Below are 23,694 nucleotides of genomic sequence, written 5' to 3' on the forward strand. Positions count from 1 at the left end.
AGTGATTCTGAAAATCTAATAAAATGGTGCAGTGTATGTGAAGGATGCAGGTGTTTAATTCAGAGGAGTGCCTTGGAGTGTGTTTGTCTAGTCACTCCTGCAAATAGAGGGAAAGGAGAATGTGGTGAATTGGGGTAAGATAAGTTAAATACATATCTGACATATCACAGAAACTACAACATTTTTCTCACCACCAAGATCAGCTAATAGGTGTTTTCAAAACTCCTGTGTCAAACTCTTGGAAAACTGATAAAAGAGAGGGATGTGTCAATCTAAAGAAAAGTGTCTCTGAAGTTTCACTGAAAGACAGGATCATATGGTACCTCTTAGAAATGGTACCTCTTAGTTTCAGATTTTTTGTTCTTTGAAAGTAATTATATAGTAGTAGTATAGGTTTTAGTTGTGACAAACGGGAATGTAGGAAGATAAGTTAAAGCTTATCCACAGAAGTATGATCCAAGAGTATTTGAACTGTTATCCTTTTTAAATGATAAATACCATGCTTAACCATAGCAATTGTGTGTACACGTTGATTCCAGTTCTCTTTGCAGCTTCACCTTTTATCTTCCAGAACTTTCCTCCTGGAATGCAGTGTGAGAGAGGTGCGAGTTGCTGTAGCCACTGTTCTTGAAAAAACCCTCGACAGTGCCTTGCTTTATCAAGAGAAGGTTAGTGACACCTCCCCACCAATGATGCTGTTGATTGTCTCTACCTCAGCTCTTGCTTCCAATTGAAGGCAATGTTACATGATTTTGTAAATGACAAGGTGGAAGGCTCACACACTTTACAGGCTTGTAGCTCTTTCTTGAATAAATTAATTCTTGTTTCTCCCTACCCTGTAAGGTAATATGCTGCTGTAATTCTTAGAATTTAAGTTTGAAGGTGTAAACAATTCTGCCTCACTTCAGCTTGTTTTATAAACTGACATCACGTTCTTTTTGAAAGTTTGGAAACTGTTTTCGTGAAATTTATTCTTTTTCTGTAACTGAGAGATCCTAGAAATCAGCTTTAATTTTTAACTTCTTCCTCACTCAGTCAGAAGCCCATAGCAGTAGTAACTGGGCATCTTGTTCCAAGGAGAGATTAGGACTATGGTTATTATTCAAAGGTTTAATTTTCTATTACAAAATCTTGGCAAGTAAGCTTGGGAAGTGTAGCATTGTTCTGTTTGGCTCATTGTAGGAAAACCCAGCAGGAAACATGTGAAAAGGGGTCGCTTGTAAAAATGCTTGAGATTCATCTGTTGCCCTTGGGAGACCTGACCATTTGTATAAAGAACGCAAAGAAATATGGTAGATGACAGAAAACATTACTGACTGAGGTCTCAGTGGGGGCTTTTGAGTGTCAAGTCTTGTTTAGTCTGAAGTAATTTTCTTGCATCAGATTTTAGGCACTGCTGTTGTATAGGCTGCAATAAAGTTTTCCTTATTTAGAGCTTTAAGGAAAGATTGCTATGAAGTCCTCCAAGTTGAGTAGGATAGTAGGGAGATGAACACTTACAGTATAGCTTGAGAGCTTTTCGTTGCTTCCTCTTGGCTGTTAGTTGCTATCTGTTAAGTAAGATGTAATATCCTAATGCCTTTCATGTGCTTTGATGTAAAGTAAACACTAAAATTGCTTTCTGCATACGTGAATGTGGTGCTATGTTAGCCTGAGATTCTGAGTTATGATTTACTTCTAATCCGGTTTATTTTATATTACTATAATGACAGGAAGATTTAAACATCAGTTACCACTTGACTGATGAGTAATTTGAATCACTTTAAGAATATTGCAAACTTATGTAACTGCTGAGTTCCACTTCTTTAAGCAAGTTACCTGCATGCTAATGCTTTCCTTACTTTCCTGTTTAATATATGCACATTAACTCAGAGTTAAAAATGGTAAGGTTGCAGTCCTATGTTAACTATTAATATTAATCACAGCAAGCATATTTGATGATACATACGGTTTTGTTAATCAAACCCAAAATTTAAAATGTAGGAATTCTTGTATTTTAAGCAGGAGACAAACATTTGAATTCAAGTTAATTGTTTTCACAGTTAAAAAGTCTACATCAGTTACTGGAGGTGCTACTTGCTCTACTGGATAAAGATGTTCCTGAAAACTGCAAAAACTGTGCTCAGTACTTTTTGCTATTCAACAATTTTGTGCAGAAGGTAAGCAACCATTTATATTTTTTCATGTTACTTTAATTTTAAAACTTTAATTTTAAAGAACTGTAGTAAAACAGCTAGTCATCCATCTTCGTAGAAGTTTTCAACAGCACAGTGGAATTCCTCCAGAAGAGTATTTGATTTTCGTTTCAGGGTTGCTTTTTTCTCTTCTTAATAAGTGGCTTTGAACACTGATTTAGGATAAAATCATCCAAAAATATACAAGCAGTGTATACTTATTGAAGATGTCCAGATTCTGAATGTTGGGGTTTTTTTTTCTTGGTGATTTTTTCGTTGTTTGGTTTTTGTCTCCTCTAAAACATATTAATGGTCTGGGATAGTTTTTGTCAGATAGGAAGCAGAATGAATGACTGAACTGTGCTGTTTACCCCAGTATGAGTTCTCTCTATCTCCCTATTCTTTTTTTCTTTTATATGACAGTTATTTTGCATGTGGCAATTCTGGTCTAGTTTATATAATGTGCTGTATATAACGAGACACCTTTTTAAGGGAAGGTGCAGTGTTTAGCACTGTTTTTCTTTTGTGCCTTACAGCACTAGTTCTTCACCTGGATGGGAATGTAACTTTTTATTATTGTCTAAACAGCAGGGCATAAGGGCTAGCAGTCTTCTTCTCAGACACTCTGCTTTGAGGCACATGATCAACTTTCTCCTTGGTCCTAATCGTCAGAGTAATCAGGTAAAGCTTATGTAGTCATTCAGGGTTTAAGATGCTTACATTATGGGCAAATACTTTTCATGTGATAAAATAGACTCTTCCGTGGATTATTCTGAAAACTTCATGCAAGTCTTAAAGACTGCGTGTGTGCATAGTAGTTAACATAGAAAACATAGTAGTTAATGTGGAGAAATGTCTGTATGGACAGAAGTGAGTGTCATTCTTGGGATAATAAAATTTTCAATGCATTCAAAGTCTTGAAACACAGAGGTGGGCTGTTCAGGACGTTGCTTTGTTTTGACTTAACAAGAGTTGACTAAATCAATCAATTGAAACTTGATTAAATGAAACTTAATTAAATCTCTCCTTTGGCTCAAACAGAACCGGAGATGGAGTTCAGCACAAGCACGTGAGTTTGGATATCTTCACAACACTGTGGCGCTACTTGTTTTGCACTCTGACGTCTCCTCACAAAGAAATGTTGGTAAGAATTGCATTTTTGCCTTCTGTGACATTTCACTTTGGTTACTTTAAATGGGAGTAACTTAGGCATCAGTGAGGAAAAAAAATCACTTCAAATTTAAGACACTGGTTTGCAGGTACCTTTGATTACTCTTTATTTTTCTGTACAAGTACTGAGAGGCTGTAGCAAACAGCGTTTACAGGCATTGGGTGGGGAAAAAAAAATCTTGAGATGAACATTATTATGCCCTTCCCTCCAACACACACAGCCCCATTTGCCTAAAAGGTCTTTCTTCATGTGGATGAATCAACTCGTCTGGGGAAGACTTGCAGCCTGCCAGGCTGTACTTTGCCTGCATTTCTTATGTCTTTTGCTAGTCTTAAGGGGAATATCTGGACCAAGCTACTGAATAATAAGAAATAGAATGCTCTCCTGGATATTTCGTACAAGAGACAGATATCTAAATAAGCATAATAAAGAAATGAGTTCAGATCTTCAGTGCCCTGAAGGAAGCATTTGAAGTTTTCTTTTTGAAAGAATAATTTGATGTCTGTCAAAGGTTAAAAGTTTCTGGAGTTGTGGGCAGTCAAAAACTGTAAAGTAACAGGAGAATGATAAACATTTTGAATGTGCAACAGTGGGAATGAAATTAAGACTCAAAGTCCTGATAGTAAATATGAACGTCCTGCTTTTGCTTTTTTGTGGTTATCTCCCGATGTTGTCACTAATGTAAATGGCATGTCAGTACAGAAGTCTGGAGTGGTACCATACAGGCTAGTTGAGGTGACCATCATTAGACATGACAGGATGCCAGATGAGCAGAAGTGTCTTCAAGGTGTATAGAACAGTCTGATTTATTGCTGGATTGTTTTTCTATTTGCTGTTACAGCTCCTGGTCTCTTTAAGCAGCGTCCACCTCTAAGCATAACTACTTCAGGTCCACTTTTGACGCTCCATGGAGAAGTGGAAGCCTTGTTATTCCTGTCTGAAGGAAAACCTTACTTAATGGAGGTATCTGTTATAAATTCTACCCTGCTTGAACCTAAAGGCTTGTCTGCCATTAGTTCTTTGAAGTATCTTTATGTGAAAAGCACTAAATGTTAAAAAGCAGTCAGCTGGGAGTATGTGGGTTTTACCTTGAGCCTAAAGAAGAAAGCACCTTTGGTTTCTGTTTCTTCTTGACACTTTACTCTAGTAAATCCCTAAGCTTTAAGGTCTAGTATGAGTGTTTACAAAGTTAGCAAAGAACATATTTTACAAGTGTCAATGCAGTCAGTTACCATATGTTAGTTGGAGGTGCTAACTTGGATCGCTGTGACTTAATGGGTCATGCTTGACTCAGACCCTTAGAGGTGGGGAGCAGGAGCTGAGTGGAGTGCTGTGCGTGAAGAGGTTCAGCTCACTGGGCCATGCAGGTGCTGTGAAGAAAAGAAAAAGCAACCATTTCTGGAAAAACCTAACATTCTGTTAGAAACATGATCCATCTCTTGAAAATAATTGTATGGCTGTGTCTGAAATTGTTTATCTTTTTGTTAGGTGATGTATGCGTTACGAGAGCTAACTGGATCCCTGTCAGTTGTCATTGAGATGGTGGTGTACTGCTGCTTTTGTAATGAGCACTTCTCCTTTACTGTGCTACACTTCATCAAGGTAGAGATGATAGAGATTGTTTCTTCTAGGCTTTGGTCATACTGTGTCTTAGGTGTTAAAAGGGTGCTAGGATCTGCAGAACAGTACAAATCACTGGATTTGAGAGGTGTTTTTTTGTGGTTGTTTAACTTCTGCTGTTTAAAGTAACTAATTTTCAGAAAGTCTGGTAATTCTGTCGTCCACACGTTTTACTATCTAAGTAATTTTATATTTCTTACTTGCAGACTCAGCTGGAAACTGCTCCACCTCATGAATTGAAAAATATATTCCAGTTACTCCATGAGATACTGGTAGGTGAATGGTAAAGACTTGCACATTTAAGTACAGGACCTAATTTTTATCGATGTATTATGGAAAAAAAACAGGACTGCATTGATAATTTTAACATTCAGGTATCTTTGATCCTTCAGTTTGAGGTCTTTATTACTTTTTAAATTGCTCTCTTGATAATCTGGTGTTATATGAAACTTCATAAGTCTCCTGTTTTTCATGTTGAGGTGATTAAAAGCATTTCATAGTATAGATTCTCAGGTATCAAGCATAACTTCTATTGACCTTTCTCTTTCTTGCCAGGTTATTGAAGACCCCTTACAAGTAGAACGCATCAAATTTGCTTTTGAAACAGAAAATGGATTAATAGGCAAGTAAGCCAGTGTGTGAATGTTACTGTCTCTCCTACCGACCTGTATGTTGATAATTCATACTGATTGGTTACTTATTAAAAGCGTTGCATCTCCATTTGACCTTACTGAAGCAAAGTTACCAAAGCATTTAAAAGTGATAAAGAAGGCCCAGAATGATGAGAGCTTATTTCATGTGAATCAGAAGAGGCTTTGTGTGTAACAAATGTAGATTAGCCACACAGAGCTCAAAGAGCTCATGTAATCAACGAGTGCAGCTTGGGTATCTCTTTCATAGCTGTCTGGATGAGGAGCTGCTTCAGACTGTGGCTTTTACCTTAATTTATTTTGGATTCTGGTTTAGTGAGAAACGATACCTAGCTTTTTTTCTCTTACACTTCAGTGCTCTTCTGTTTACTCATTTCCATGTATGACTGATAGAAGAGAGGGTAACATGAAGTAGTGTCAGGGATTAAGTGGTTATCTTTTTTTCTAAGTGGTCCCACTTGAACTGATCCTATTCTGTAATTTGGGCAATATGTGACCTTTTGTTCTTCCTCTGCAGAGGAGAGATGCAATTATTCAATTAGGTTATGTTGAAGGCTTATTGTGTTTTGGTATTAAATCATACATATTTTACAAGTACTGCTGTGAGTTTGGGGAGTGAATGTTGTAGTTTTACCTTGGAGTCTCCTAGCAACAGCACTGAACAGCTTCCAGTTTCACTGCACGTGGCCCAAGACCTATCAGTCACACTGACTGGTCTTACTCCAAGGAAAGAAACCAGCAGATAGTTTTCTGTGGCCCTCAAGGGTGTTTGTGCTTAATTTGCAGTATGCCAGTACTGAGATGTTAATTATCTGCTGTGCTTTGAGGGTAAAACATGGCAATTTTCAGGTCCCTGGCAATTGTTTGCCTTCTTTAGAGGTTTCACTGCAGTATCCTTTGATGTGGAGTGAAATGGACAGAGCAACTTCTGAGTTCTGAGTGGGAAATCTGGTTGTGGCAGCTCCATGGAAATCTGCTTCTGAGCCAAAGAATTTTGTTACATGGGAATTCATTGTATAGAAAAATTCCTGACTAGGAACACTGTTGTTTTGCCTGGATCTCCCATAGAAGAGTCTCATGACTGAATTTTGCTATGCTTGTTTGTGTGAAGAAGCTCCAAACATTCTTCTAGCTTAGCAAGTTTTGATCCAGGAGAAGCTGGTGGTCTGATCTGTTTATAGTGGTTTGGAACGGTTTGTTTTGGTTTTTTTTCAACTTCAGATACATGTAACCATAGCAATTATCTAACATAGAATGGATTATAGGGGAGGAAAACTGCATTAGGAGAGGGCTATTTAAAATTCAGGTACCATGTTTGAAAGAATTACTGCGTTTTCACTTTGATCTATTTTTAATCCAATAGAGTTCCAGAAATAGTCAAAACTGCCAGCAGTACAGTAGTGCGTTTAACACATACTCATGCTAACATCTGTAAAAAATAACTTTCCCTACCTAAGCTAAAATGTTAGCTTCGTCTTCATTATGTTTTCAGCCTGGTTGGTACACAGAAATCTGATTTTTATTTTTTTAATCCACTTGTTTCTCCTTACAGCCTTGATGCACCACAGCAACCATGTGGACAGCAGTCGGTGTTACCAGTGTGTCAAGTTCCTCGTTACTTTGGCTCAGAAGTGAGTACTAAGGTTTTCAGAGTTTAACTTCTATCCCTACCTTAAAGCCCTCTGTTACTATTTAGGCTGCTGCTTTTTCCACTTTTGATCAGCTTTAGCTTCTGTTATTGTGATGAAAGTGGTGCTCAGAGGTCTTGATATTGTGTGCCTCAGTGTGAAGTGAAATCTGTACCAAGTAGTATCTGAAATGGATTTCTTATATAAAACCAATAATTGCTGTTTTTAAAGGCAGTGGTCAGCTACATTTCATGGAGTAGATGCCTAGTACTAAGACCAAGATAAATATAAGAGAACTGTCCCAGCTTTCTTGAAATACTGTGACTGTTAAATTCTGTTTGGTTGGAACTTGGCACATGTGTTGCTAAAGCATAGTTCTGCAATAAGTATATCTGTGTAGTAGACTACTTTGAGTAAACTTTACTAAACATTATTGTTCTTGCTAGTCTGGTTAATAACAGAGCTATTTAGTTTAAGTCAGCATTTGCAATGATAACAGTGCATGCAGAAGACAGCAGCATAAAGAAAGAGAAGCCTTTAGATTATTCTTTTTTTAACTTTGCCAGAATAGTTTGTCCAGTAATAATGAATATAATTTCAACGTCCTAGGTGCCCTACCGCAAAAGATTATTTCAAGGAGAACTCCCACCACTGGAGCTGGGCTGTGCAGTGGCTACAGAAAAAGGTAGTTTGTCTAACTTCACAGGAAAATTGACACCTTATTCACAATGAGAATTATGAAACCTCCATTCTCTCTACTGCTCCTTGAGAGGAGGCTTAAGACAAAAAAACAAGCTACTTTATTTTTAACAAGGACAGTTTGAATGAAGTTTAATCTGGTGCATTCGAGAACTTTAGTAAGCCACCAAGTGTTTCAGTAAATATAACCAAATGTAAATAGTTATAATGATTACCTTTCCTTTGCACATGGGAAACTTTCAGTGTCACTGTATTCATGTTAGAAGGTTACACTGCTTTTTGCTTATGTGTTGGTGCAAGGGAGCACCTTGCAAGGTGAATTTCTTATGGAATCTTCACAGCTTTGCACAAAACACAGCTGTTGACACACAGCTTTTTCTTCCCACATACGTATTTTTTGGTTCTTCCCTCTAAACTTAACGTAGGCTGGCCAATACATCCCTTAATAAATATCCAAGAACACTTATAAAACCTAAAGCTCAGCAGAAGCAGCCCAGGTCTGCTGACAGGCAGGGCCATGCTTGTTCTCTCTATGCTTGTCTGAGAAATCATTTCAGATCTAGGCTGTCTTTCTGTCCTGACAGCTGCTGCCCGGCAATAAGATACCAGATGCATAAACTAGCACTGTACTGAATACTGGAAGCAGCGTTATTGGGATTCTTGCAGTGCAGCTGGCACTTGTTGTCATTCTTCTCTTGAAATACAGTAAGCTGACAGGTGTGGATAGCCCTGCTGTACCTGTTTTTACTTTGTACTAGCTCATATACAGCCTTGTTGAAAAATTGAATCTACCACTCTTCAGCTGGCATCCAGTAACTTGTACAGGTGCCAAAAAGGGAGCTGGTTACTAGGTTTTAGCTGAAGGGCAGTAGTTTCTGAAACTACATCCCAAAATGCCTGCCTGTCAATGCCCCAGATGTCCAGCTTTTGCCAAATGATTCAGGAGGCTTGTTCAAGACTTGTAGTTTGCCTACCAGCACAAGTGGATGAGGTTTTACACGTGTAAAACTCATACTACGTTTTTGTGGCTTTCTTGGCTTTTTATGCAGATGTCTGAACATTACTGGGCTCCACAGAGTAACGTATCCAATGAAACATCAACTGCAAAAACCTTCCAGCGCACTATTTCAGCACAGGTAAGTGTGTCAGTGCTGGGAGGTGGTGTTACACTTGTGGGTATTTTCTCCTCTCACTTTTCAGTTAGTGGCTTTGTTTGTGGCAACTTTACTATATTCCAGTGCACTTAATGCCATTCTTCCCTGACAAGCCTAGATCCTGTGTTTTTTCTCTGTAAAAACTAACCTTTAAAGGCTATTAGTCAATACCATACAATTACCTGTGGTGAATTGGTTATCTCACTACAGCAGCTATATTGCTTTAGAATAAGCTTGGGGAAAAAAAGTGATTTTGAAATAAAAGTATCAGCAGGGCTTCTGACACTGAATGCTGAACTGTTTCCAAATCAGGACACGCTGGCCTATGCCACAGCCTTGCTGAATGAGAAAGATCAGTCTGGAAGCAGTAACGGGTCAGAAAGTAGTCCAGCTAACGAGAACGGAGACAGACATCTACAGCAGGTAACTATAAAATAAGGGCATGTTTATCTTCTGGTGCCTTCTGTTAGACAACTTGTGCCTGGGGTTTGGGTCAGGACCATTGCTGAATGGAGACACAATAATTGTGTGCCGTACAAAAAATAATGTACCGTATCTTTCTCCCCCACCCCTTGTGTGTATTGGAAGGGCTCAGAGTCTCCTATGATGATTGGTGAGTCTAAAAGTGACCTTGATGATGTTGACCCGTAAAGGATACCAATGAACACGAGAGCAGATCAACTCAAACATTTAATGCCTGGTACCTATTGAAACTGGAGTCCCATTGCTTAAGCCATTAGAAAAGTCTGGAAGAGAAATGGCTTTACAGGATCGGTGGCAACGCTGGAGGAGGAGGCTGTTTCCCTGAAAGCTAAAAGCATTTTTAGCCACGAAGGCTTCAGATTGATAAACGCTCTAGAAAACTGCATCTTCACCTGCAGTAGCTTATGACAGTCCAGACACCGAAAACAGTTTGTCAAGAAGATTTTATCAAATACACAAACGCTAGTGGTTGAATTTTTATGTGAACATTAAATGAGTGAATGTAAAACTGTTGCTTTTCTGTGATGCTGCAAAAAAAAAAATCTTTTGGTTTTTATACAGAGAAAAACCAGACTGCCCTTATGTATGGAGGGCAAATTTTTAATCTTTCTGATAATATTGAATAGGAATATTCAAATTTCTGTAAAGATGTGTGATGACTTACATTTCATTGTAAAATATTAGTTAAAGAATCGGTTTACATAAGGACTTCTGTATTTAATATGTCTCCTTGCTCATTTATAAAGCTCTTTATTAGAAGGATCAGTAAGATTGCTCTGCGAGGAGAGTGACTCCTTACAGAAAGGTTTGGTCAATGAGCTCTGGAATGGGTTGTCTCTTTGGTACCCTTCCTAAAACCACAGACACCTGGGAAGGGCAATAAAAGAAAAGCTTTGTTCTCTAGGTATGCAAGTGTTTGTTAAAGGATATTGGTGGATTTAACAAAAAAAGTTAATGAGTAGTTTTAAAAGAAAAGCACTTTAAAATGGAATTCTGTTGCAGTTTTACTCATTAAATTTTTTACCTTTTGGAGACATATTGAATCAAATGTAGTCTCAATCATGTGATCTGCAATCACTTGCTTATGCTTTGAAATTACTGAGAAAGTTGGTATTGGTTGTATATGATAATTCCTTGCGTGAGGTGGGGACACTGTTGTGCAGATTTTATAGCAATTTTAACACGGGGAAAGAATGATTTGGCTTTGTTTGTATTTTCACTTGACCAGGCAACATTTGAAATATCACGGCTCTTTTGATTTGCTCATAAACAACTGGAAACCAGTTGGGATAACTTGAGCACAGCTTTGTTTTCCATGTCAAATTTAGTTCAGTGACTTCTGGTTCTGGATGCTAGCTTCTTTTGTGCCAACTAACTTCATATTTTGTACATTTTACGTTTGTCACATTTTCTGCACTGCTTTTTGCCTTTATTTATAGATTCTGCCTTACTTTAAAAATTATGTAAACAAACATGCACAGAAATGGGAGGCATCTTAAGGAGTGCCTGGGTACCTCCAAAATAGACAAATTTGCCAAGTTAAAGGCACAACCAGCCAAAAAGTGCCTTTTTTCTTTCTACATGCTGCTGCTGAACCAAGAGGCAGCAGCCAGCTTTTCACTGTTGTGCACTAATATTGAAATTAACCAGTCATTTCACTGTTGGAAGTAAACATCCGATATGATTTCAGCTGTACAGCTTTATAACTTATTGCGGGTTAAGAGAACTGTTGTCATAAATTGCAAAGAAGCAAGGGTGGCATTGTAGTGAATCTCTCGCTTTCTTTTCCAAACAATGTCTTCATAGACACATGGCAGAGTTAGCATTTTATAAATGTTTCTGATAATGTGCTGGGACATTTTAAATGTGATGTTTTAAATTAATTTTGAATGAGTCATTTCTTACAGATACCCCTTCTTCCTTCCCCCACCCCTAATACTTTGTAATGGGTCATAAAACATCACGAGTAGTCAGTACACAGCGGTGATGGTGATGGAAGAAGCTGGTACCGTTCCTATGGGTTGGCACCACTTGTCACTTCAGGTTCCTGTTATTTCCTATGGAAACAACATCCTCGATTACTGCAGGCCCAGAGAAGCATTGCTAGGAGAACAACATCAGGATGGCTCATCACCACTGTATACTTGAAACCAATACAAACTTTTTCATGGTTCTGCTCATGCTTGTACAAAGTCGATGGTTATAATTTGCAATAAGATGATACTTGGTCAATTCTTTTGGTTTCCAGCTGCTGTCATTTGAACCTGCTGAAGATTATTTTTTGGAAAATAGAGTTCAACAAAACTAGTTTTTGTGTAAATTGTGATGCATTTCTATGTTGTAATTTTTACTGCCAATCTTTTTGGATGAAAATGTTTTTATACAGCTTACACAATGTTCAGTGAGGAGCAGCCGCAGCCTGCCTGTGAGCAGTCGGGGAGATACTGTCTGATTAATACATAGACATTTGGCACTGGAAAAATTAGGCAGTCTTGATGAACAGTCTTGGGATTCCTGGTCAATGGAATAAAGTTATTCCTTTCACAGAAAACTAGTGTAATCTTTAGACTGCACGTACACTACACCACTGTCTTGTTGATCCTCTTATCTCGGAACTTCTTAAGCTGCTCCTCCCGATAAGGAGCTCTGAGGGGTTACCCCGCTTACTGTTTCGGCGCCTGCCCCGAGGAAAGCAAAGCAGCTGCGTGGTCTCCAGTGCTGCGCTGCTGCACAGCCTTATGCTACGGCATGTTCTGATGCGCCGTCAGATTTGTTACCGTGTGTGATTTCTTCTCCTGCCATTCTTAGCAGAAAGACTTACCCTGGCTGCGCTTGCAGTCAGGGATTAGACTGGCTTTTGTGTGTCAGATAACAAGATTAGCAGGAGAGCTGGGCTCGCAGTAGTACTGCCTTGTCTGTTGGCAGAGCTGCTGTGCTGGTATCCCTCGGTCACCTTTCTCCCTCCCTTTGTGAGCAGAACTAGAGGCTGCAGCCCCAGCTCTGCCCTCCTGGCAGCTGCCTTTGTCCTCCAGTCTAAGCACAAGGGCTTGTATTTGAAGCATCCCCCAGTTTGTAATCTTCCCTGGCAGTGCCTGTCCTGGGAGCAGGGGCTGGGGCTTGCAAGCAATGTGATGCTGCTCCTGCTGGCGGGACTGCCCACAGCTTGCTGGGGATCCATGTTGCTTTCTCCTGCATGACAGGAGACAGAAAAGTGCTGGTATGTTTTAACAGAGCTCCATCCTGGAGCAGAAGGTGGCCTTTGCATGCTACCAGCTGCTAACCACAGCACGGGCTGTTATGGGGGCTGAGGAAGGGGCACTGGGAGGCACAGCCCACACAAGGTCCTATAACCCCAGTACATGAACGTTTTGTGCTGGTCATGAGAGGTAGGCCAGGACCTGAGAGCTGTCACTGGGAGAGCATCAGGACAGCAAGCAGCGCAAATTTTGGGGGTAAGTCATGGCCACGGGTAAACGCAGTGAGGTGCATCTGTGTTCTGGAGTGCCCTTTCCTAGCACCTTCCTTTGTGGTCCGTTGCTTTCCCCTCCATAAAAAGCATTTTCAGGCCTCTGGCCTTGTGTGAGCAGTGAAGGGGAAAGGCTGCCTGCTTATCCCTCCGCAGGAGCTCAGGATCCTTCAGCTTTACTTTGCTTTTTTAAAGCTCGATCTCCAGAACAAATAAGAACAATCTTTCTGCTTACCCACACACGGGGGGGTCCTAAGCAAGAGCTAATCTTGTTCGATATTGCTTCTCTTCACTGGGTTTACGTGAGCGGACTTGACCTGAGCCGTGAAAGCTGCATCTGGCGTACAGCTGTGTGAGCATCCTCACCCCCTGCGGGGAGCAGGACCTGCCCTCCTGGGGAAGCCAGCAGTGGTGAAGAAGCTGATGTGTGTTTTTAAGTGGCTCGTACCTCTCATCTGAGCAGTGCAGGCTCTGTCAGAGCTCCTCTTAGGCTAACAGCCCTCTCTTTTTGTCCCCCTGCGTGAAAGTGAGGCTAGAGCTGATAAAATTACGGGTTGTAATTATATACACGTGTTGCGTAATTGCATGTTTACATGAGGTATCTTTGCCATCTTTAGGTAAAGAGTTAGAAGGTGTTTAAGCCTTTCAAAGCGGTGCTTCCTGCCGGGCCTCTGCCTGCTATGGCCTATTAAAGCTGGAGTAACGGCTCCTCTCTGTAAGGGGCCTCTTAACGGGGGAAAACACACCCAAAGCTTGACAGGTTAACCTCAGGCTTGTGCTGGCGAGCTCTATTTTTTCATCTTTCCTCAGGTAACGCCACACGAATTAGGTATTGAGGTAACAGGAGGCTGCTAATCACCCCAAACAGCGCGATGCTGCTTTGGTGGCTCCTGGCACTTCTGCCCACTGCTGTCCCTTTCCAAGCACCTACCCTTCACCTTCCCACCCGGGCTTCAGGCCTCACCCAGGGAAGCCCGGTGTTTATACCGGCAGCAGAAAGCTCAAGGGCACGTTCCCCGAAGCTGGGCGATGCTTTGTTTCCATAACTGGAGCCTCTTGTTCCACCGCTGTTTTGAAAACAAACTTGTGCAGTTCCTGCGTCTGCACAGGACACCAACCGGCCCCTGGTTGCCGCAGCTCGGGCTAGCCAGGGGCAAGGCGAGGGTGCCCACGCTGTCTGCGCTGGCCTCGGAGGATGCCAGACATCCTTTAGTGGATGTCCAGGGATGATCAAGCCCCAGGTGCTGTCTCACTAACGAAGCAGAGCTCGTTTGGGGGAGCAATGCAGGTGTCCAGGCACCCATGTCCCACGGGATGGGTGCCAGCTCCCCCATCCAGGTGGGCAGCCCCGCGTCCCGCGGCCCCGTGGGGATGTACGTGAAGGCAGACCGTGGACTGTATCTACCAAGCACTGGTCTCTGAGTTTTATTTTTAGAAGACACTTTATAAATGTTTATTTATAAAACTCTGAATAAATATATAAGGTACAAAGGTAAAAACTGAAGTACTGTGAAGGATTTTCTTCTTTCATTTTTCTTTAAAAAAAAAAAAAATGCAGCCAGTTCTGTATGACTTGGGAAGCCCTGAAAGGGAAACCACTAAAGCAACACATAGCACCAGCGGGTCATCAACTCTGACTTCAACATCAACGGAAAGTCACACTAACAAAGCAGTAGCTGATTCTGTAGCAATGCAGATTAAAATCTAATTAAACAGACTTTTTAAACTAGAACCCTTACACTTGGCTGAAAAGTAAAGAGGTCTCCCAAATACCTGAGTACACAATTTTAAAACCACCCTAAATGGCTGGACGATGATTCACCGAGTGCAAAGCTGTGTTAGCTGAAACCTAAGGAGCAACCAGCCAGGAGAGAAAGGAGCAATCCCCACTTTTATATATATATATATATATAAAGGTGGGGATTTTGTCAAACGCTGTGTGACAACACAAACAAATAGCCTCAAGACAGCTTATACAGTCGGTATAGGTATAGGAATGTGTAGAAATGTGGCAGGGAAAGGGCGGCAGGGCTTTGGATGCATGGTGGCTGCTTGGAGAGCTGCCCCATGGCTTGTACCGGGAGGCTTGGCTGGGCCTCCACCGCCACACGGTTGTGCTCCTGTGGTGTTTCCTTCCTCCATACCCTGCACTAGCAGGAGCCCGTCCTGTCACCAAACAAGTGACAGGCTGGCGCCCGCAAGCGGCCAGGTATCGCAGCATGGCACAGCCGCCCTGGTGGCAGCTCGGCCTGTCCCTACTGCCGGCTCCGGCAGCAAATGGCGACGGCCGCGGCCGCCCAGCTGCCGGCGGCGCTCACCGCCACGCAGGTGTCGTCCACGGCGTAGGACCCCAAGGTGCCGGGGCCCTGGGAGTAGGCGTTGCAGCCCGTCAGCGTCCAGCCGTCGTCACAGGACACCGTCACCTAGCCGGGGAAGGATGTCACCCTCCGTGGGTCACCAACAGGGGGGCGTCTGCCCGTCCCCGATGGTCCCTGGGGCTTGGGGTGAGGTGGCCGGCGTGACACCCTCCCTACCTTCTCGGCAGAGCCCTGAGGCGCGTGCTCCTTCACCCGGCACTCCAGCGCGGCAGCAGGGCAGCAGGATGCGTGTGCCATCACCTCCGTTCCCCCGGCACAGCGGCCAGGCCCAGCCCCTGGCCCCGGCACGGGTCTGCTGCCATCACCCAGGGTGGCAGAGGCGGAGTGGAAGCTGCAGCCTGCCAAGGGCAGAGGGGATGTCAGAGGGGATGTCCCCGCTGAGACCCATGCCCACAGCCCCAAGGGTCTGTGAGCCGCGTTGTCGGGCCTTACCGGTCAGCACGTGGTCCTGCGGGGAGCAGCCAGCCCCCTCGGCCGCCTGCGAGCTGGCGTTGATCCGGCACTCAGCCTTGGGCCACGTGCAGCACCTGGCGATGGCATAGACGCCTTGGCCCCAGAAAGCGTTGTGGGCCACGCACTGCTTCCTCCCCTCCTTGTCCTGCGGCCGAGAGAGCACATAGCATCACCGGGGTGCACCCCACGGGCAGCGTTTTTGGGATGCCACGCACCACACCTCACCTCCATGTGCTCGCCGAGCCGCCGGCTGCTGTGGGAGAAGCTGGAGCAGCTGAGCATCTCCTCGTCGCCGGCGCAGCGAGCCACGGCCGTGGCGTGCCGGGTGAGCCCCGAGCGTGCCGACCACACCGAGCGGCAGTACAGCTGCTCATCTGCAACGGGGCAGGCGGTGTCAGCCCTTAGTGGCACCTGGAGCCATGCTCAGGCCCTGGGACACCTCGGGGTCTTTACCTGCACCCAGCCGGTTGGGGAGCCCCGCCACGCTGTTGGGCGTCTGGAGCCGCTGCTCCTCGGGGAACCACGCCGCGTTGATGGCGTTCTTGGTGGCGAAGTGCAGGAGGCGCTGCCGGAGCTCGGCGAGGCTCAGGCTGGGCTCGGCGCTGAGCAGCATGGCTGCGATGCCTGCAGGGAGCCGAGGGGCCGCGGTGAGAACCGGGGGGACATGCAGTGTGACTGCAGAGAGATGCTGGCACGCCGGGGTGGCAGGAGCGTGGGCATGAGCACGGCGCTGCTGACCAACGGGGGTCAGGGCTGGGGCCCCCAGGGACCTGATGGGTGCCCAGCTGGGACCCAGAGAGGGGACAACAGGACCACGGGAGGTGACATGCGAGAAGAACTTGCTGCAGCCCACCATCTGCGCACACGGGGCATCGGAGGTCCATGTGGGCCCCAGCACCCAAACGAGCCAAATATGCCAAAACCTTGGCTGGCAAATAAATGCCCCCAACCCAACTGGCCCACCCCCCCAGCGCCCCACTCGCCTGCCACGTGCGCGGCCGCCTGCGACGTGCCGCTCTGCGCCGTGAAGCACGTGCTGCAGTCGCTGGAGGCGCCGATGATGTCGTCCCCCGGGGCGAACAGGTCCACGCAGCGGCCGAAGTTGGTGCCCAGGGTGCCGATGGAGGCGGGCTGGTCCTCGCTGTTGGTCGCCCCGACCGCGATGACCTGCCGGGGGGGTGACAGAGGGGGATGCAGGCTGGCAGCACATCCCCACGTGTCCCCACGCATTGGGGATCCCACCCAGCCCCTACCTCTGGCTCAGACGCTGGCGAGTACAGGCAGGCATCATCCTTGTAGTTACCGGCGGCCGCGACCATCACCACCCCCATCTGCACCAGCCGGCGGCAGCCGGCGTTCAGCGCGTGGCTGTAGGCACCGGCGAAGGGCAGCAGCACCACCAGCGGCGCGTAGGGCTGAGCCTCCAGCGTCGTCTTGATGAACTCCAGGCCTGGGGGACGGGACGAGGGACGGAACAATGACAGGACAGGCCTTCAGGTAGCGCTGTCCTGTCCCGGCCGGGGCACTCACCGCTGAGGGTCCCGCTGACGGTGCCCTTCCCCTGGCAGTTCAGCACGCGCAGGCTGTGGATGTTGGCACCCGTGGCCACGCCGGCGTCGCGCCCGCTCAGCACCCCGGCCGTGTGGGTCCCATGGCTGTCACACTTGCTGGCCTGGTGCAGGCAAGGTTTTACGCTCCAACCCATCGCCTCAGAGCGGGTTTGTAACACCCCAGTGCCCTCCCCAGCCCTCCCCTTGTGCTTTGCTTTTTCCCCTTGGCAATGACAGCTCGACACCGCAGTGCCTCAGTCCAGTGGGTGCCCGGGGACCTCACCAGGCTGCAGCACGCAGCACCCGCAGGCTCACCTGCCTGTGGAAGCGGGTGCCGTCCTCCTCGGGGACGTTCTCAAAGTCGGTCACAAGCACCCTGCCCTCGATCTCCCGGTGGGTGCTCTGCACGCTGGTGTCCAACAGGTAAATCTCCACCTGGTCGCCTTTATCTGCCACGGATGGGGTCAGGGGAAAAGGCAACAACCAGCACGGTCAGCCCGGGCCTTCTGGGATGCTCCCAAAATCGGGACGGGAGCAGACAGCTCAGCATCCTTCCCCAGAGCCCCACGGCCCTGCCCGTGCCCCAACACTTACTGGGAGGGCTGTAGGCACCCGAGCTGGGCTGCGGCGGCACGATCCTGCCCAGGTTCCAGGGGATGCTCTGCGCAAAGACGTAGGCATCCTCCTCCACGTACTCCACGTGCGGCAGCTTCAGGGCCTGCGGGGAGGCACAGCACCCTCCCTCACCACCCGGCTTACGCCTTGAAGGCTTCATGAAGGTGGCAAAAGCCCGGGCAAAGCCGGGTCCTTTTGGAAAAGCTCCAGGGCTGGGGGTGGAGGTGGGTGCCCATCGCCTCAGCACCCACACACCCAGCAGATGGGTGCTGCTGCGTACCATGTCCAGGACGTCGCTGCTCATCTTCACCAGGAAGGCGGGCAGGAGGTGGAAGACGTGCAGCAGCTCGGTGAGGTAGCCGTGCCGTGCCGCCCGGGCCTGCAGCCTCCGCGCCGTGCCCCGCACCTCGGCCTCGCCGCTGCCCTCCCGCAGCACCACCACGTAGCGCCCGGGCAGCCGCCACGACGCCTGCGGGGACACAACAGCGCTCGGCGTCGGGAGGGTGAAGGGGACAGAGGACACACACGACCACCACCCCGACCACCCCGCTCCTCACCTTGGCCGCACGATGGAAGGCAGCGTGCCCCGACGGGGCGGCCCCGACGGCCGCCACCACCTCATCGGCGGCCCCGAGGGCCAGCACCAGCTCCTCCGCCAGCTCCTCCACCGCCACCGCCTTCGCCGCCAGCAGCAGCAGCACCAGCGGCAGCACCAGCACCATGGCCTCGACGGCCCCGACGGCTCCGACCCAGCCGGGAACCTCAGCACCGGGCAGCCCGGAGCCCCTCGGAGCCGGTGCCTCCCGCTGGGTGCTGCCGGTGCGACGGGGCGGGCGCGGTGAGGATCACGCCACCGCCAGCCCCATCGGGCCACCGGGGCGAGTTAACCAGTAACGGGGCCACAGCCCGCGGAGGGCAGCGACACGGCGGCGCTGGGGAGAGGCACTGAGCCGGTAAATCCGTCAGGCTCAGCCCTTTTTAGCAGAGAGATCCCCCCCCCTCCCAGATCCCCCCGCTGCAGCAAGCCGAGCGCTGAGGCTGGAGGGCTGTGCGGGGAAGGGGCTGGCAGCTTTTATGTGCCTCTCGCTGGCGGAGGTCGGAGGTGGATGTCTGAGAAAGCTGCTAATCCTGTTTAGGCATTTTTTACAGAGCCGTCACAGCAGCACGCATATGTATGTATATATATATATTTATTTATGTGTGTGTGTAATATACATGCGTGTGTAATATATGTAATGTATATGCATGTGTGTGTAATATTAATATATGTGTGTGTGTGTGTGTGTGTCCTTCAGCACAGCTCTTCCCCGCCCCTGCATCATCAGTTTCCGAAAGATGGGTTTTTGTTTAAAAAAAAAAATAAATCACTTAGAAACAGCCAAAAAAAAAAAAAAAAAAAAGTTGCAGGGGTCTGATCTTGGTTCCCAGGATGCAAAAGGCACCCCAGAACCCCCCTCACTGGGGTCAGGCTCTGAGGAGCTGCAGGAACCCCGTGCACCAGCCGGGAATCGAACCCGGGTCGCAAGAATGGGAATCTTGCATGATACCACTACACCACTGGTGCTGCGGGGTCCGGGGCTGGGCCTGCCACAAGGTGCACAGCCACAGCGCCAGGGGATAAAAAAGGTTTGTGCACCAGGGGAAAGATGTCTGCGCTGCAACGGACAGCGTTAACTGCGTGCAGTGCAGGGGATGCGTATGGGGAAACTGAGGCATGTGCCGTGCGGCCACAGTCGGTGCGGGGCTCAGGGAGCGAACCCCGCTGAGCAGTGCCGCCACCAAGCTGGGGTGTCCCCGTCCCCTCTGTGCCCTCTGTGCCCTCCCCACGTCCCCACCACGCCGGGCTCCCCAGCCGCAGCCGTGCAGGTCCCGCAGCCCGTAATGCCATGCAGGAATGTCCCGCGTCTCGCAATGTTTAACCGCGGCCAGGCTCCGAGGGCGCAGCCTTCGGCTCCGGCCACCCCGGTGCCCACAGGGTTCCCTCACGGGGTTCTTTGCTGGTGGGTGCAGGGACCCAGATCCCCCCCCTTCGGGGCAGGGGCTTTCAAAGGTGAAGTTTTCAAAGGTGAAGGCGGTGGTGAGCCCTGCGACGTGAGATGGGGAAGAGCCCTCAACTGAATGTGAGCCACCCCACAGAGCCAGGAGGGACGGGCAGGAGCGGATCATGTATAAACACCTGGGCAGCGAACACGTCCTCTTGGAGGGCTGCTGGTGCTCCTGCCGGCAATATTTAGCAAACAGCAGCTTCTCCACTCCCACCCCACACACGCCTGCCCTTTTTCACCTTGCTGCTGCCTGGCGTCAGAGTGGCAAAGGGCAGCAACGCACCAGGGTGGGGTTTGGGGTCTGCCAGCCCTCCTGCTGGCCCCGTGCAGGAGGGACGGGGATGCCCCATTGCCCCCCTCTGGCTCCCACACGACCAGGAGAGCATTTCCAGGGCACAAACAGGAACGCCGCCGGCTGTCGGAGTCTCAGAATCTGGCTTTAATTTTGGGGGGAGGGTTTGGTAAGTGGGGAAAAAGCTCTGCTGACATCCCCGCCTCGCAAAGCCCACCTGGGGTGAATGCGCCGCTGCCCACCTAACCGCTGCGCCTGCTTCAAGCAGCGAAGCCGGGTTCCTTTCCCCTTCCTAAGCGCGTTCCTCAGCCCGGATCCTGCCCAGGCTGCCATTCACACCTCCCCGCGCCCACCCCGCAGCCCCCCCCGAGCAGCTGGGTGGGTGCTGGGGCTCCCCCACACCACTGGAGCTGCATTTTTGGGGTCAGCCCCAGCCCCTCTCCTCAGCGCTGCGTCCCCTCCACGCGATGGATCCGTGCCAAGCGGCCGTCCCCCCCCCCCCCCCCCCGGGACATCAGTTCTCGGGCTCAAAAAGGTGATCGCTGTCCTCGTGCAGAGCGTCCGGCCCTTCCCTCAGCCCGTAGTAGAGGTCGTCCTCCTGCCCGGTGGCTTTTCGGGGGGAGCCGGGGGTCCGGCCCCGCGGCACGGGGCTGCCGGGCACGAAGCCCTCCAGCGACGCCGTGTCCATGTCCTCCAGGAGGGACGCCAGCGGCGCAGTCCCCGGGGGTGGCCGGGGGGGGCTGTGGGGACAGAGCAGGCTGAAGGCTGGTGGTGGGGGTTACGCTAATTTTTGGGTTCCCCCACCCCAGGCGGGCCCCGCGTTGTTGGTCTCAGCATCACTCAACCAGCCCCTTTTCCTCCTGATTTCTCCGTGGTGAATAATTTGGCGCTGAGGTCCCCCCTCCCAGCACGTCTTCACGCCCCCCCCACTGGTTTTACTGGTGCGTGTGGGCACCGCGCATCCCACCCCAAGCCCGCCACCGTCACGTACCAGCTGCTGGTCTCCAGACGAGGTTGTGGCTCCTGGGGGGGATCCTGGCTGCCCCCCAGCTCCCGGTGCACCTCTGCTTTTGCTTGCACGGCCGGCTGGGAGCAGCTGCGGGGCCGGGGCTGCGCCGACGCCTGCCTCTGAACCTGCTCGTAGGAGGGCAGGCTCTTCTCGTAGGCACTGCTGTAGGGAGCCTGCGGGCTGGGGGCGAAGGAGGAGAGGGTGTAGGGCAGGATCCGGCCCCACGGAGCTGCGGCACGATGGGGCTGCCCCCAGTGCTGTGGCCAACACCCGGCTAGAGCATCCTCGGGGCGGGATGCCCATGGGGATCCAGCTGGAAGCGTTGCGCCGGTGGCCACGGGAAGGTCCTGCCCGGCATTAAGTGGGGGTCCTGCCCCCCCTCACCCCTTCCCCTGCTGATTTTTTGGTTTGTGCCCCAAAACGTGTGCCTGTCCCCTGTGCCGGCGTGCTCAGCCCCTGCCGTTGCCGCCGGTGGCAGGCAGACAGCCCTGAGCACAGCTGGAAACCCTCACCAAAAGCAACGCCGGGACGTACCAGAGCTTCCCCGGGCTGTCCCTCTGCGGCGGCAGCGTGGGTTTGTCAGCCAGGAACCACTCGGCCTCGGGGTGCACGGGGACGAACGTTACCTGGGGGGGGAGAGAGGCAGAGCCCGGGGGGCTGCGCGGGGCGCGGGGGCTCTGCGGGGATGCGGCCGGCAGCACCCCGGTGCCGGGGATCCCCGCTGGGGTCCTGGGAGCCCCCCAGCCCCTCACTGCAGCCCTGATGTAGAACAGCTCTGCACCTCCCAGAGCAGCAACAGCGCTTGGGAAAAAAGCCTTTCGTGCCAGGTCTGTGTCCCCGGGGAGGGACGCGTGGCTGCCCCGCCGTGCTGGCCGTGCCCTCTGCCAAGGAGACTCCGTAGGTCCTGGGGGGGGCAGCTTTTCCCAGGCTACCAAACCCCAATGCCCCCCACCCCAAGTGCTGGGGCTTCTGAAAATCTCCCCCAAAGCACCCAGAGCCCCCTGAGCTTTTCCCCTCCCTGCGGCCAAGCTCAGCACCAAGCAGCCCGCAGCCTCCCCGGCCCTCGTGCCCTACCCTCGGGTAGCACTGGCACATGCTCCAGGTGATGCCCACGGCGACGAGCAGCACACCCACGGCGCAGAAGGTGATGTAGATCTGGGGCTTCTCCACGCTCATGATGAACATGCCCGTCATCACCAGGAAGAAGCCCAGCATGATGAACCCGTAGCGAAACGTCTTCTCCTCGGCCATGGGCGGCGGCGGGGCGGGGGGCCGGGAAGCCCTTGTTCCCCCCGGCCGCGCTGAGCACGGCTCTGGGGCAGGGCGAGGAGTGGTTTCTTCCTCCTCCAGAGGCTGCCAGGGGCTGAGGAGCCGCCGCACATGGGGCTGGTCCTGCCCAGGGCTGAGCCAGCCAGTTTTTAATGGGTTTGTGATGAATGCAAACACCGGCCCGCCGGTCACACTCCAGCGAAGCTGCCCGGCACGTGCCCGGATAACCTTCCCTGGGGGCACACGGCCGTGGGGAGGGGACCCGGCGCTGCTGGCAGCGTGGGGGCTCAACCACCGTGGGCACTTGCACAGCCCAGGGTAAATAACGGGGCTGCTCAGCGGGCTCAGCCCCTGCGGACTCAGCACTGGGGTGTCCTCAGCCCCAAAGGGCTGTATTACATTATATATATATGTGTGTGTGTGTGTGTGTGCATGTATTGGTGCTGGGCACAGAGGCAAAGCTGCTCGTTGAGGGCAGGGGGGCTGAGCAGCCCTGGATGTCTTTTTGTTTTACAGGGCGCTGGCTGAAACAGCAAATGCACACGGATGCCCCGAGCGCACGCACGAGCCACTGAGCGTCTCTAAGCAGGATGAAGCGAGGCATGGGATGTCAATGCACAGGGAAAGCGGGGTGGAAGAGACAAAGATACGGGTGGAAGGGCACGGAGCAGGGCAGCATGGGCACGGGATGTGTGCTTCTTCCCCAGCACCATCGCTCCACGGGGACGTGGCCGGCTGATGGGGACGTGCAAAGCAAAACGAGGAGGGGAAAGAAGCAGAGGGGAGGCAGCAGGCACTGCACGCTCCACGTCCCTCTGCCCCTGGTCTCCCTGAAACAGCCCAGACCTCGGGTCCTCGCCTGCCTTCGGTCCCAGCTGCTGGTTGCATTTTCTCCAGCCCTTGTTCTTTGCTGCAGGTTTTATTGCACAGCTCTTGCTTTGAGAGGGCAGCCCCCAGCGTGGATCGGTGCTGGTGGGTGCCTGAGCGATGCGTGGCACAGCGACGGGCACAGGCTTGGAGCCACCATCACCCTTCGGT

General features: G+C 49.9%; 3 protein-coding genes across 5 annotated transcripts in view; 1 reads left to right on the plus strand and 2 right to left on the minus strand.

Moving 5' to 3' along the window:
- The window catches only part of USP24 (ubiquitin specific peptidase 24), a 61,300-nt gene extending 49,170 nt beyond the window's left edge, over positions 1–12,130 (plus strand). For both annotated transcript variants that reach the window (XM_080602695.1, XM_080602694.1), the window contains 13 exons: positions 572–668; positions 2,043–2,159; positions 2,763–2,855; positions 3,216–3,318; positions 4,187–4,308; positions 4,834–4,947; positions 5,172–5,237; positions 5,521–5,587; positions 7,168–7,246; positions 7,853–7,928; positions 8,992–9,078; positions 9,409–9,519; positions 9,685–12,130. In XM_080602695.1, the coding sequence (XP_080458821.1) occupies positions 572–668; positions 2,043–2,159; positions 2,763–2,855; positions 3,216–3,318; positions 4,187–4,308; positions 4,834–4,947; positions 5,172–5,237; positions 5,521–5,587; positions 7,168–7,246; positions 7,853–7,928; positions 8,992–9,078; positions 9,409–9,519; positions 9,685–9,747 (1,195 nt within the window). In that variant the 3' untranslated portion in view covers positions 9,748–12,130. The remainder of the gene's footprint in view (positions 1–571; positions 669–2,042; positions 2,160–2,762; positions 2,856–3,215; positions 3,319–4,186; positions 4,309–4,833; positions 4,948–5,171; positions 5,238–5,520; positions 5,588–7,167; positions 7,247–7,852; positions 7,929–8,991; positions 9,079–9,408; positions 9,520–9,684) is intronic.
- A 2,338-nt stretch (positions 12,131–14,468) lies between these two features.
- Positions 14,469–19,047, minus strand: PCSK9 (proprotein convertase subtilisin/kexin type 9). The gene is made up of 12 exons (XM_080602700.1): positions 18,599–19,047; positions 18,322–18,510; positions 18,021–18,144; positions 17,742–17,875; positions 17,407–17,548; positions 17,130–17,326; positions 16,860–17,043; positions 16,330–16,500; positions 16,102–16,250; positions 15,856–16,021; positions 15,580–15,761; positions 14,469–15,468 (listed from the first exon to the last, which is right to left on the minus strand). Exons 1-12 carry the CDS (start codon positions 18,761–18,763, stop codon positions 15,301–15,303), a joined length of 1,971 nt encoding a protein of 656 aa, XP_080458826.1. The 5' UTR covers positions 18,764–19,047; the 3' UTR covers positions 14,469–15,300.
- A 1,460-nt stretch (positions 19,048–20,507) lies between these two features.
- On the minus strand, positions 20,508–23,587 carry BSND (barttin CLCNK type accessory subunit beta). Of its 2 annotated transcripts, XM_080602708.1 has the most exons (4): positions 22,462–23,587; positions 21,922–22,013; positions 21,370–21,567; positions 20,508–21,118 (listed from the first exon to the last, which is right to left on the minus strand). In XM_080602708.1, the coding sequence occupies exons 1-4, from the start codon at positions 22,636–22,638 to the stop codon at positions 20,893–20,895; spliced, it is 693 nt and encodes a 230-aa protein (XP_080458834.1). In that variant the 5' UTR covers positions 22,639–23,587; the 3' UTR covers positions 20,508–20,892. The 2 variants fall into 2 exon arrangements, with proteins under 2 accessions (XP_080458834.1, XP_080458835.1); XM_080602709.1 differs by lacking the exon at positions 21,922–22,013.
- Between the last annotated feature and the right edge of the window lie 107 nt (positions 23,588–23,694).

Source organism: Anser brachyrhynchus (genome assembly GCF_964034855.1).
Source record: "Anser brachyrhynchus genome assembly, chromosome: 8".
Classification (NCBI taxonomy): Eukaryota; Metazoa; Chordata; class Aves; order Anseriformes; family Anatidae; genus Anser; species Anser brachyrhynchus.